This window comes from Hyperoodon ampullatus, assembly GCF_949752795.1.
Source record: "Hyperoodon ampullatus genome assembly, chromosome: 6".
NCBI lineage: Eukaryota > Metazoa > Chordata > Mammalia > Artiodactyla > Ziphiidae > Hyperoodon > Hyperoodon ampullatus.
This window is the reverse complement of record NC_136919.1, coordinates 1511530-1524694: the sequence shown is the minus strand read 5'-3', so window position 1 is coordinate 1524694 and position 13165 is coordinate 1511530. Positions and strand designations below refer to the sequence as shown.

Here is a 13165-nt window from a genome sequence, read left to right as displayed (position 1 = left end):
GTGGGAGTTGGCTTTACATCACTGACCACGATTCACTCAAGTCTGAAGTGTTCACTATTCCCTAAAAGCCCTTTCTCAGCGGACACTTACCTGGGGGCAGTGAGGAGCAAACAGCACAGGGGCCAGGAGAGACCGAGCTGCTTGCTTTGGAGTGTGACGGCCTCTTCTTACAAGAGCACTGCAACAGACTGGTTCTCTCTAGGACTCATCTTTGGCCAGGAAGAGTTTAAGATTCAATAGATGCATTTATTTAAAAGTATAAATATGGAAAAATAAATAAAAGACTAGATGGAATGCCCCGAGATTTCCCCACATTTAAAGCCTAAATTTTTTTTTTTTTACGAGACGGATTAAGACACAAAGCAATAACGGACTCTAAACCCTTTAAGAAAACAAGACATCCAGGCTGGTGGGGGCCGGCCTAGGCTGGCAAGGTGTGACATTCCAAGCCTCCAGCAGCTTCTCAGACCAGGAAACGTACCACTTAACGTGTAGCTAAGGTTACCTAAGCAAATGGACCCAAATGGACCGGGAGAGGAGAGGGAGGCGGTCTCGTGGGCCTGAGCCGCCGGCCGGCCGACCTCATCCCAGCCTCAGCTCGGTCCTAGCGCGTGCCGTGGGAACAGAGGCCCAGGGTCACCGGGCCCCCGGCGGCGTGCCTGGCGCTCAGACAAGGAAGGGCAGCTCTGGGTCTGGGTTTGAGGGGCTGCTGGGAGGCCGCAGACCCGGACGTGCAGACATAACAAAGGAGGTCAGGGTGCCTGGCCCGCACGCGGGCTCTGCCGCTGGCTTCAGGGCCCGCGAGCTGCTCACGGCCAGCCCGGCGTCTCCCACCGACAGCGGCCGCAGTGGGGGGAGGCCGCCCTGAGAGAGGGAAGCGCCGTGGGGGCGTGCGGTTCTGTCCCAGCGGCGGGCGCCGGACCTGGGGCCTCCCGTCGGGCTCTCGCGGAGGAGGGGGCAGCCCCCAGCAGCGGTTCCTCAGCGTCCCGGACGGCATTCTCCTCCGTCTTCCCAGATTCCTGGGTCAGACACCCTCCCGGGTTGCAGGTGACCAGTCCTCCTTCGGCAAATTTCCTCAAGAGACGGTACAGATGGCGCTGGAGTGCTGGCTCTTCAGCGCCTGCTGTCTCTGGATCTCTCTGGAAATCCGTCTCTTAATTCCCATCAGGTACAGTTCTCGGTCAAACTTCCCGGCGGCTAGCGGGATGCTGGGGAGGAAAGAGCCATCAGGGGGCACCGTCCTCCTGGCCTCTGTACTCGGGCGTTTGCTGCGGGCGGCACGTGGAGGGTGGGGATGGCCGAGGCCTGGGTCCCCGCGGCTGCCCCGACTGGCAGCACGGCCGCAGCACAGCGCCATGAGCCAGCGGGACGCTCCCTCCCGCCTGGGCCAGGCCTGCCTCGCGGCAGCTCTAGGACAACCCCAGCTGCCACTGGCTGTTCCAGGGGTCCGGGCGAGGTCCCCACCCTCTGGCGTGTCGCTCCCCTGACACCTGCTTCAGACAACCTACGCCAGCCACCTCCACACGGGGCAGCTGGAACCCTGCTCCCCCCGGGTCATCAGGACACAGGAGACCAGGCCGTGCTCCCAGGCGGCCCCCCCACGCCCCCCCCACCAGGGCCCGGGAGTGAGGGGGCACTGACTTGTCTCTCCCCGGCCTCACTCTGACCCGGAATAGGCCGTACACGGGGCGGTGGTCGGACGTCCTGATCCCGGGGCAGGAGGAGTACTTGACGGGACAGATGTCGTCCCTGTGGCGGCTCCTGTACATGACGCGGTCCTGCGGGAAGGGTCCCAGGGGCCGTCTGGCTGCCGGGCTGGACCGGCTTGCCTCGCGTCGGCTGCCCTTGAACGAGTGCCCGAGTCGAGGCCCCCCAGGAGGCCCGGCCCCCGCGCTCCCCCAGCCCTGCGGGCGGCTCACCGTGTACGAAGGGGTCCTCTGCTTGGAGGTGGTATCGTACGAGTCCTTCCCGACGTCAAACTTGTACGACGGCAGGAAGTGGATGTCCGGCTCCTGGAAGCCCTTGAAGATGGACCCTGGGACGGGCAGAGCCCCCACCTCAGAGCCGCGGCTTGGAGCCCAGGGTCACCCCCGCCCCCCCCCCCCGGGTCCCTCCTGGCCGGGCGGCTGCTCTCCCCGCCTCACCTCGCTTCATCTCCCGCGTGAGCTGGTCGTGCTGCAGCAGGGCCTGCACGCTGGCGCCCGGGTCCTGCTTCAGGATGGCTTCCACGGCCGCCCGCCCGCCACTCAGGCGGAAGTTGAAGTCTCCGAACCAGAAGACCCCGTCGAAGCGGGTGGTGACGTCCGCTGGGGCGTGAGCGGGTGGAAAAGCACATGAGCCCAGCGCCTCCCACGCTCCTCAGCCCCACCGCAGGGCCGGGGCTCCCTGGGAAGTGGGTGGCAGCCCACGACGCTGCTGGGGCTCAGGGCTGGGGGTGGGGCGCGTCCACAGCTCTCTGGGCTCACGCGGTCACGGGTCACGACTCAGGGAGCAGGCGCCAGGCCTCGCTTCGGTCAGCAAGCGACTTTCCAGACTTTTCTGACCTCGATTCTCAAAAGCTCCGAACAGCCCGTCTCCACTAACCCTCCAGAGAACGAGGCAGGCAGAAGCCGCCTCGTCTTCGGGGGAAGGTAAAGCTGCTCACCAGCGTTGGAGCGGTAGGGGCTGGTGTCCGGCACGTTCTTGGGCAGCGCCAGGCCCTGGACGGTCTTGCTGTAGTCCAGCAGCCGCTCGCCCACCTTCCCGTCTCCAGCTGCAAGGACAGCGCGGGGGGCCCTCTCCAGAGGCAGGTTTCTGAGTCCAGGGCTGGGCGCCCGGGGGTCCGTTGAAGGCCGACCCCCCCAACCCCAGCAAGCTCTAATCACATGGCGTCTGCACCGTGACCCTCGCCACCAGGGGGTCTGGGGGTCCAGGGGCGAGGGACTTACAGGTGAAGTGGGACGTGATGAAGAGGAGGGAGGTGCCGAAAAAGGTGAAGCTGACGCCCAGGGCCCCCTTGGTCTTGATCTGCGACACGATGCGCGTGGTCACCGTGGAGCTCTCCACCTCTGCACGGAGGGGGCAGGGCTGACCGGGCCGGACGCAGCCCCGAAGGCCCCACGCGCCGCACCGCCTGCCCCCCACGCGCACGTCCGGCCCCCGGGGCCGCCTACCTGAGCAGAACCAGATGAGGTCCCTGCGGATGAGCACAGACATGTAGAGCGCCCCGTGGGCTGCCGAGTACAGCATGACGTAGTGGGGGCCCAGCGTCTCCTGCAGCCTCGTCTCCCACTCCCGCCTGCGGGGAGGGGACGGTGGGCGCGTAGCACGAGGGGGAGCCCGGGGCCTCCCTGGGAGGCCCGCTTCCTCCTGCACCCCCGGTGACAGGCTGGGTCCCCGACCCCTGACAAGAGCGGGGGGGCAGGAGGGAGGCCACCTTCCCCACAGGGCCTGGTGCAGTCGGGGCCCCTCCGCTCCGGCCAGGCCTCTGCGCTGCTGCCCGTGTGCTGCTGGGGCCCAGCCCCCAACCCCCAGCAGGTAAACTGGTGACACAGCCCGGGCCGCAGGCAGACCCAGGAGAGGCGAGCGACGCCTTGCGCGGGCTGGGCTGGAGCCCGCGGGACCGCACTGCGCTGTGCCCTGGCCCCCACCTGCCCCCACCGTCTCCTGGAGCAGCCCTTCATTTACAAGATGAACCGCATTCCTTCTAAATTCTGCGAGTCCCCGTTGGAGAAGCAAACGATCCCGGTTCAGCCCAGGCTCGGCCACGGCCCACGTCTCGCCCCACACGGGGGTCTCGGGCCACAGCAGCTTCAGCCCCAGAGGCCCGCCTGGTGCTGCTCTTCACAGGAACCCGGGTGCGCCGGCACGGCGGAGACGTGGGGCGGGGCGGCGGCAGTGGCGGGAGAGGGGCGTGCAGCCCTACCTGTCCGAGCAGCCCTCCTGGACCCCGACGACGTACAGGTCCTGAGCGAAGTCAGCCTCGGCCGGCAGCAGGAGCTCGTCCAGGTTCGGGGGCAGCTCCTGTGGAAAAGCGGCGCCTGGCAGGGGCTGAAGGGGCCCAGCACGAGGGGCTCCTGCTGCCTGGGGACACAAGGCCGCTCCCGAGGCCACACATGGGGAGCCCCTGGCCCAGGCAGGCCGCCCACTCCTCCCCCGAGCCTGGCCTCGCCAAGCCTGCACCACCCCCTTGGCTGCGCTCTTCCCTCGCTGGGCACCCAACAGGCCTGGCCACCCCCCAAGTGCACCCCTGATGTGCATGGGGCAGGGGAGGGAGACGCCGCCTCCCCTGCACCTCTGCCCTCACTGCAGCCCGAGGGAGGGAAGCGGGCGCCCGGTCGGTGGTCTTCACCCCCCGACCTGCTGCCGGCCTTGGCCCTCTGGGCCCTGGTGTCGGCCACGCCGTGGATACGCTGGTGGCTCCCCGAGGGTGGCAGAGGCACCAGCCCGGGCCTCTGCCTTCACTTCCGCTCAGGTCGCTGTTTCGTGGGGGCCCGTCCGACCCAGCCCTGCCCTGTTCTCTCCCCACACCCATCACCCCAATGTCAGCCCAGGACATGGCCACTTCGATTCTCTGGACAGTAAGCACACTGGCACACGCGGACGACAGGAGGCGCTCAGGAAATGGCCCAAGACCCCAGTGGTGGCAACAGTGTTAGGTCACCTGCAGTCTAGAAGCCCATGGCTGGCCCCAGAATTGGAGCACCCCACGCGCAGGGATGGAGCCCCCTAACTGTGGGAAGGGACCCCCAGGAGACACGGGGTGGCTGGAGAGAAAGCCGGCGGGACGGCGTCCAGCAGGCTTCCCCAGAAATCAGCGTGCGGACCCCCAGCCTGCCCGGCTTCAGTCGCCCTGGCGGTCAGATTCTCGTTCCATTGGCACAGAAGTCCTGAGCTCCAAGCGCCCCGCCTTGAAGGCGGGATGGAGGAGCCCCTGACCGCATGGGACACACAGCGGGAAACAGACTCGGGTTCTGGTGTGGACGCCAGTCCAAGGTGCGCAGCGGCGGACTCACGTCCCCACATGTTTGCTGGGACCCACAGGGTGCACCCAGGAGTGGCCTGGGGCAACCCTAACGGCCTGGCCCTGTGCTGGGCATCTCCACGGGGAGGCCGCGCGTGGGGGAGGGGGGGCTCTCAGGGAATCTCCGCCCCTTCCTCCCAAATGTGCTGGGAGCCTAGAACCGCTCTCAAAAAATACTTACGGCGTGTCTGCAAAAAGAAGCATTCATGCCCCACTAGGCGGTGGAGAGGTGGGCGAGAGGGTATGACGGACAGGAGGCCCCTCCGCGGGACGGGGAGGCTGGGGGTCCCAGGAAGAGCCTGGTGGGAACCCAGCGCCGTCCTGCGTGGGGGTGGGCAGCCCGCTTACCTTCTGTCCCTGCATGTTCCACGTGGCCACGAAGAGGGCCACGTGCCGGTCTGGGAAGTAGCGGGCCAGCTCGTCTGCCCCCATCAGGGCCCCGCTCGCCAGGAGACTCCCCTCCAGGTAGCTCCTGCGGACACGGGACAGACTGAACCGGGGCCGGGGGGTCGCAGCCCATGGGCCCAGGGAGGGGCCGGGAGCTCCTCTCCCAGAGCTGGGACTCCCTCAGGACCCCGTGGTCGGCACAGAGCACAGTGCCGAGGTGCCCTGCTCTCTAGGAAAACCCGCTGTGTTCGCAGCGCTACAAACACCGCAGGCTTTCGGCTTCCCTCCGTCGCCTCCCGAGAGGAAGGGACGTAAAGGTGACATTTGGGGCTTTTTCGTGGAACCGCTAAGGGCAAAGCCCCGGAAGGGCCACAGAGGTCGAGGTGGGCTTCTGCACGGCAAGCAGACTTGGGGGGACGTGCGCCCTTTTCCGGGGCTCCGGCCTTTGCCTCGCCGCCCAGCACTGGGAGCTCGTAAAGGCTGCCCGTGACACACCTGTCCTCACAGGACCCAAAAGTTCAATCCACTGTGAGATTCTCATAGAATAGCGCAGGCAAATGGTGCCAAGTCTCGAACAGCGTCGCAGAGGCCCTAAGACAGCACAGCTAAGCCCCAGCTCTGGTCCTGCCCTCGCGCAGGGGGCCGCGTCTGACACCCGCTCCTTCCGTGAGCGCCGTGCAGGACTTAGGCTTCGAGGCCATCGGTCTGTCACCGCTTAACCCCTGAAAGCAGCCTCGGCCGGTGCCCATGTGCCAATGAGACTGCACTTAAGGACACCAAAACCTGAGTTTCATGTAATTTCCACATGTCATGGAAGAATGTTAGTACGGCCTTGGGTTTTTTTTTTTCAACCACGTGAAAACCGTTCCCGGAGAACCAGTGATAGGACCGTGTCTGGTCCGGTTCGCAAGGAGGGAGGGGAACCCGTGGGCTCAATCCAAGTTCAACTGTCTCACTCGCTGTTTTCATTCCAACTTGCTAAGGAATCCCTACACCTTAGCTTGCAAACCGGCACCAAACCCTTTGAAGGAGATGAAATCAGGACCCAGTCCTTACACACTAGCATGAGAAACTCTTAAACCCTGACCAAGCTTCGTAGGACATGAATTCAAGTACGTCAGGAGGGAGGAACCTCCCTGAGGTCACCCCACCGTGCTGAGGATCCTAACCGGCTGACTGCTGCCCGCGGGGCTGCCTTCTCCAAAGCAGCCCCGTCCGCAGCGTAACCAGAAAGCAGCCCTTCCAAGGGCACAGTCTGCATCCCTTCCCTCAGTCCTCAGCCCTGACCCGGGCCAGATCCAGACGGCCTGCGTGCAGCCCGCAAGCTAAGAATCGCTCCTACGCTTTTATTTTATTTGTAAATACTTATTTATTTATTTAGGCTGCACCGGGTCTTAGTTGCAGCACACGGGGTCTTCGCTGCGGCACGTAGGATCTTTTAGGTGTGGCATTCGGACTTCTTAGTGGCGGCACGCGGGACTTAGCTCCCCGACCAGGGATCAAACCCGGGCCCCCTGCATTGGGAGCGTGGCGTCTTACTCACTGGACCACCAGGGAGGTCCCCTGTGCTTTTAAATGGTTGGGAAAAACCAGTAGTCCGTGGCATGGGAAAGTGCCCTGAGATCCACCCTTCAGCCTCCCTGAAGGAGGCGTTCCTGCCCCACAGCCGCGCCGCTGGTGCCAGGCCTGGGCTGCTCTCCCACCCACCACGGCAGAGGTGAGCGCTGCCACAGAGACCACACGGCTCCCACAGCTGAAACAGTCCCTACCCAGCCCGCCGACCCGTGTCCTAGGACACACAGAGCGTCTGGAGGCGGGGAGCCCAACAACCCACTGTCGGCTGCTTGTGCGACAGCAAAGCTGGGGATCTGAGTTTGAGATGAGCTTCTCGTTTTTGTGTAACTGGCGAGTCTACATAAATTGCATAAGATTTAAACAGAGAAATCATACTTTTTTTTTGGCTGCTCGGCCTGCGGGATCTCAGTTCTCGGGGCCGTGGAAGTGAGAGCGCCGAGTCCTAACCACTGGACACCCCGGGAATTCCCTGTGAAATACTTTAAACGCACGAAGAGAAACATGCTGAATTACTTTAACAAAGGAACCCGATCTGCCCTACAACAGTGCCCGGCGCTGATGGAGGGTGCAGGAGGGAGGCTGGCAGCCCGAGGAACCACCTGCCTGGCTTTCACTGCTGGGCTCACCAAGGGCGGGGGTGGGTGAGGATTACCTTCCATCTGCCCCCTGACCCCAGAATCTGCGAATGTGACCTTATTTAGAAAAAGGATCTTTGCAGACAGATGTAATTAGTTAAGGATCTTGAGATGAGGTCCTCCTGGACGAGGGTGGCCCTAAATCCAGTGACCGCTGTCCTTACAGAAGAGGAGAGACAGACACAGAGGAGAAGCCGCGTGAGGACGGAGCAGAGACCGGGGTGACGCGGCCACAAGCCGGGGACGCCTGGGCCCCCAGCAGCTGGAAGAGGCAGGAAGGACCCTCCCTGGAGGCTCGGGAGGGAGCGCGGCCCTGCCGCACCTGGATTTCTGAATTCTGGCCTCAGAACTGGGACGGAGTAACTCCTGCTTTAAGGCTCTCAGTCTGCGGCGCTTCGTCGCGGCCGCCCCAGGGCACCAGCGCAGGGACTGCCTCACTCTTCTCCTCCCCGGGCCCACGTCCAGAGGGGCTGGCGCAGGCCTGGTCTGGATGGGAGGGTGCGGCGGGGGGCGGTGGTGACAGAGCTCCCCCCGCCCCCCGGGGCCTCGGGCGCCCCGGCAGGAAGTGGGTGGCGTGGGGCCCCCAAGTCAGGGCCGAGGCCCGATGTGCACTTCAAACAACCTGCCCAGCCCCGGCCGGTGCAGCAGGGGCCGTGAGAGCCAGCGGTCAGCGGCCAGGCCCAGCACGGACAGGGCCGGGGGTCGGGGAGAGTGCGGGATGGCCTTCCGAGTCAGTGTGGGCCCCGCAGTGTGGCCCGACACCAGGCTCCCAGAGACGGTGGGTCAGGAGCGAGCTGGTGGGCGTGGCTGGGTCGGGCTCAGAAGTGCCTGGGACCCCGGTCCTGGTGAGCCCTCATGGCGCTGGCTCGGAAGAGGTGGGCAGAGGTGCGAGATGGGAGCCGAGCGGAAGGGTGGCACCCGCTTCCCCTTCAAACTATAAACAAGTCAAGACGGACTAGTTACTCAAGCCCCCTGAGGCCCGGAGGCCCGGCGTCCTCTGAGATGCGAGACCCCTCTCTTTGCCCATGGGGTCGGGGCCGGGGTGGAGATTGCTGGGCAGCCCTCGGCAGACCGAACCCGAATGTTGAGAAATCCTGGGGCGCTCCTGAGAGCACAGCGCACGAGTCGGGCTCTGCCTGCGCCCCTCCCCGCCAGAGGTGGGCCCCGGGGACTCTCCCCTCGGGGCAGCCCAGCCGCAGTCCCTGGGGCCCCCACCCGTGTCCAGCTCTCCATCCTGGAAAAGTGCCGGCACGTGCACAGGGCACAGCTGGCTAAACGCTGGTCCTGATCAAAGCAGCTACGTGGACGCGGGTTCTCCGACCCACCCCGGAGTCCTGGGCCGACCTGCACACGTGGATGAGGGCTGTCCCCGACGGAGCAAGAAATGGGAAGGAAAACAGGGCCGCCCAGTGTGCAGAGGGATCTGCGTACCCCACCATCTGCTTCATAGAGCCTGTGGGGCTGAGACGCAAAGGAAAAGCTAGGGAGGGCCTGGGAGATGGGGGTCAGTGGAGGGAGACCCGCTGCAGCACCTCACACGCTTTCAGGGGAGCTTCCCGTGGTTCTCACGGGGCTTCTGAAGGCTAACGAAGGCCACGGACGCGGGCCACGATGCCGCCCGCCCCCGAGGCCCTACCTGCTGCGGACGTCCTTGGTGCGGATGGGCGCCAGGAGGCTGAAGGTGGACCTGGCCGAGTGCAAGGAGCAGTCGTCACGGGCCAGGGGGCTCGGGGGCCGGCCGGGGCCCAGGCCGCTGTGGGCCCGGAATGGTCTGGCCTGCCACCGCAGCTGGTAGTCCGCGTGATCCCAGTCCACCTTGTTTGCTGTCCGCAGGGCGTCGGAGGTGACGTTCCAGTCCATGGCGGGCAGTGGGCGCGGGGGAAGCAGGCTGGCCAGCCGGGGGCTGCTCCCGGCCGAGGCCCCATCCCGGTGCAGGAGGTCCAGGGAAGTGCTGAGCATTCCGGAAAGACAGTTACCCCGCGAGGAGGGCCCTCCACTGCCCGGGGCCCTGCGGGTTGTGGGGATCTCCTGCAGGGAGCTGCTCAGGCAGGGCGGGGAGCCACTGCGGGCGGCGGGCCCGGGGGCCTCGTCCTGCAGGAAGCCCCCGGAGGGGCTGGCCCCATTCCTCGCGGCCAGGTCCTCACGGCTGGTTCGAAAACGCCTCTTCCTCCAGCCCTTCTCATCCAGGGACAATGCTCGCTCCAGCCTGGGCCTCGGCGGCGGCGGCTTCGGACTGAAGGGTCCCCCCCTGGCCTGTGGGTCCTCGCTGCCGACTTGCACCGGGGTGTCCAGGGGGAGCACTGGGCTCTTCTCGGGTCCCCGACGGTCGTCAGCGGCCGGGGACCCCGGGCGGGCGGCGAGGTCTTCGTCAGTGTTTGCAAGCCGCCCCTTGAGCATTCTGACTTCAGGCTGCAGATGCCCCTGGGCGGTGGGCTGCTGGGCGGCCTCCGAGTGCCCCAGGCTCGCCAACTTGGACGGCACAGTCCAGGGGCCGGCCCTCACACCGGCGGCAGCCTGGCCGAGCCGGGAGACAGCTCCTCCTGGGGCTGCTGGCGACGTCCAGCGTCAGGGATGCGTGGTCAGCCGTCGCTGGGCGAGCTGCGGAGGAGAGAAAGGGCAGCAGCTCCCCCTGGGGCCGGGGCGGTCCAGCTGGAGCAGAGCCAGCTGCTGCATGGCTGGGAGCCCGACGGTCTGGAATCCTCGGCAAGTACCTAAGGGAAAACCACGTGATGAGCCTTCCACGACCGGGGCCCCGGTGCCATTTAATGATCCTGGAGGACAGCTGTGGTGCAGGGTGACAGAGCGGACAGGCCAGCAGCAGTCCAGCAAGAACAAGCACGTCGGCATCCGGGCCGCCGCCTCCTCCTAGGAGGAGGGTGAGGGCCCAGCATCTTAGGAAGGAGAGAAGCCACCCTCCTGACAGGGTTGCTCCTCACGTGGGGAGCCAGGGGCGCGACCCACTGAGAATTCCCGCCCCCAAGGTGTAGGCACGGCCTTGGCAGGGGTCCCGGCCCGCGCCCCTTCCCCCGGGAGCCCGGCGGCCCGGCCTCGCTCACCTGAGAGCCCACCACCATCGCTCGGCCCGCAGACGCCGCCTCGAGAGCGGGCGACCCTGAGCGGCCCGGGCAGCAAAGGCCCCTGACTCAGGACTGCGAGTCGGGCCGGCCGGCTGCGCGCTCCCCAGGGCAACGACCGCCGCGGAGCCGCGGGGCTGGGGGTGGGGAAGGGGGACGAGACTCGCGCCCGGGATCCCCGCGCCCCGCCCCACGCCGAGAATCCCGCAACCCGATGCCGCGCCAGGGATCCCCGCGCCCCGACTCCAACCCAGGGTCGCCCCGCCCAGTCCTCGAGCCCCGCCCAAGGCCTCCGCACCCCCGCCCAGCGGTCACTCCGTGCCGAGGACCCCTGGGCCCCGAGCCCCCGCCCCGCACCTCCTCCAGGACTGCCGCCCCGCACCCCGCACCCCGCACTCCTCCCGGAGGTCTCTTCCCTCCCACACCCCCGCCCGGGGTCACCGAGCCACGCGCCCCCACCTCGGGGCGCCGCCTGCTCCCCAGCCCCGCGGGCTTCGGCGGCCGCTCCCCGGCAACCGGCGGGCAGGGCGGCCCCGGCCCCGGCCCCGGCGCCCGCAGCGGCCACTGGCGGCCGGAGGACCCAGCGGCGCCAAGCGAGGCGGGAGGGCGCCCTCTGGTGGGCGCCAGGAGCACCGCGGCTCCCTTCCCCGCGTCCGCCCCGCTCCCGGGTCCCCTGCCCTGTCTTCCCCGCGTCCGGAAGCCCCTGCTCTCCTCTCCGTCTAGTGGGGACCTTCCCTGCAGAGGGGATACTAGGAGGCAGAGCGTTGCCCTAGGCCCTCATTGTCACTGCCATCAGGATGGGTCTTCCCATCAGACCCGCCCGCCGCCCCTTCTTCCTGGGAGCCCCTAATGGGCGAGTCTGGCAGAAGACGGGAAGCAGTGGCCCGGGGCGCCTCTGTAAGCCAATCAACAAAGGGCGGTGAGGCCAGGGGCTCCCCACGGGCTTCCAATCAACAAAAGGAGACATGGTGAAAGGGCCTGAGAGCGCAAAATATTTTATTGAACAATGTGCATTTAGGAAAAATAGCAGCTCCCGCCTCGGAGGAAGCTTCTTGAATCAAAAGTCGCTGGCAGTCAAACACAGAGGACGACGGGCAGGGCTGAGGAGGAAGCCGAGGGCGCCAGGTGGGTCTCGGCCCAGGAACTGCACCGAGCGCTGGCCCTGGGGCGCGAGACTGCCCGTCGGCAAGGTCGGCCTCTCCCAAAGGGACGAATCAGTGAAACATTCTGGAAACCGTTCTGTGAGTCCTTCCCAGACGGCAGGTGGCCCAGAGCGGCCCGCGCGGACCCCACCCTCACACAAGCCCTACCCTTAGACTAAAGCCCCAACAAACCACGTTCCCCCAGCGTTCTACAGAAATTACTTCCTAATGATTTTTTTAAATATTTAAATCTTTTCCTTAGACTGAAGAAGAAAGTGAACAGTTTTAAGAACAGTCGATGAAGCCTTAAAGCTGAGTCCACCAGGAGGAGGTCTTCCTGTGCAGGTTCACAGGCTGAGTCAGCGTATTAGCCACGGAAGGTCTCGGTGCAGAAAGATCAGATTCCAGAGCTTCTGACAAGAAATTATTTTAAGCCACTTTCTTCAAGATGTTACCAACTCCTTAAATGACGCAATGGTGAGAGGAAGCCAGACCACTGGACTGCAGCATGAAGGCGGGCCAGAACACATGGCCTCAGCTGGTCCGCAGGGAAAAATCCAAACCAAACTCACCAGTCACAGTTGTGACACTGGTTTATTATCTCGGATCAGTCACATCAGAGCACGAGGCCCCTGTGGTTCTGTCCCAGCGACGGAGCCGCCCCTCGTTGACAGCAGAGCCAGTCCCTCCGGCTGCGTGGAAGCGTCATGGTCCTAGTGAGGCCACAGGAAATTACGCAGGGCTGGACACATCTTCGCTACAGGAGATAAACACACGTCAGCAGCGAGGGCCGCTCTCGAAACCTAACGGAACTGTTGCTAAATGAAGCCCGTGTTTCCTTTGAGACGAAGCATCCTTCCAGGTTCAACAGCGCGAGGTGGGGGCTGACCACGGTGGGGGCTGACCACCTCAGGACGTGCACCCCTGGCCGCGTTCCTCTCTGAGTCAAAGGTGCACTGTTTCCTTCCAGCGTCTTGAAGGACCCCTGGGATTTATCTGGCAATAATTCACCGTTAGGTTTTGAGAGATGCCTTAGTTACTGAAAAGCAAAGTCCTCCCGCAGCCAAGATGTTTCCAGCTTCACTCAGTGTAACATCCTCAAATGACTGTGAATGTTGGATCCTTAAATCATTCCTTCAGGTGTAAGATTCTAGTAAGTCACAGATTCTCTCTTTTCATCCAGCTTCCTGAAGGTGTGGAATTAATGCTGGCGACACTTCATAAATCATTTCTGAATCACTGCATCTGTCTCCATTTGGGAACAGACGGGAGTCGCAGGCAATCAGTCTGAGCTCTTGGTGGAATAATCACTTCAGGGTTCCAAATGCCAGTCCAGGACAGGGACCATTC

At 64.7% G+C, this 13165-nt stretch overlaps 1 protein-coding gene across 1 annotated transcript; it reads right to left on the bottom strand.

The window, feature by feature from the left end:
* Window positions 1-165: 165 nt before the first annotated feature.
* INPP5E (inositol polyphosphate-5-phosphatase E) lies at window positions 166-9996 on the bottom strand (the record flags this gene model as incomplete). Its single annotated transcript, XM_079706506.1, has 9 exons — window positions 166-1208; window positions 1642-2035; window positions 2145-2306; window positions 2645-2752; window positions 2928-3047; window positions 3153-3277; window positions 3905-4002; window positions 5351-5474; window positions 9236-9996. 9 exons carry the CDS (start codon window positions 9994-9996, stop codon window positions 1076-1078), a joined length of 2025 nt encoding a protein of 674 aa, XP_079562632.1. The 3' UTR covers window positions 166-1075.
* Between the last annotated feature and the right edge of the window lie 3169 nt (window positions 9997-13165).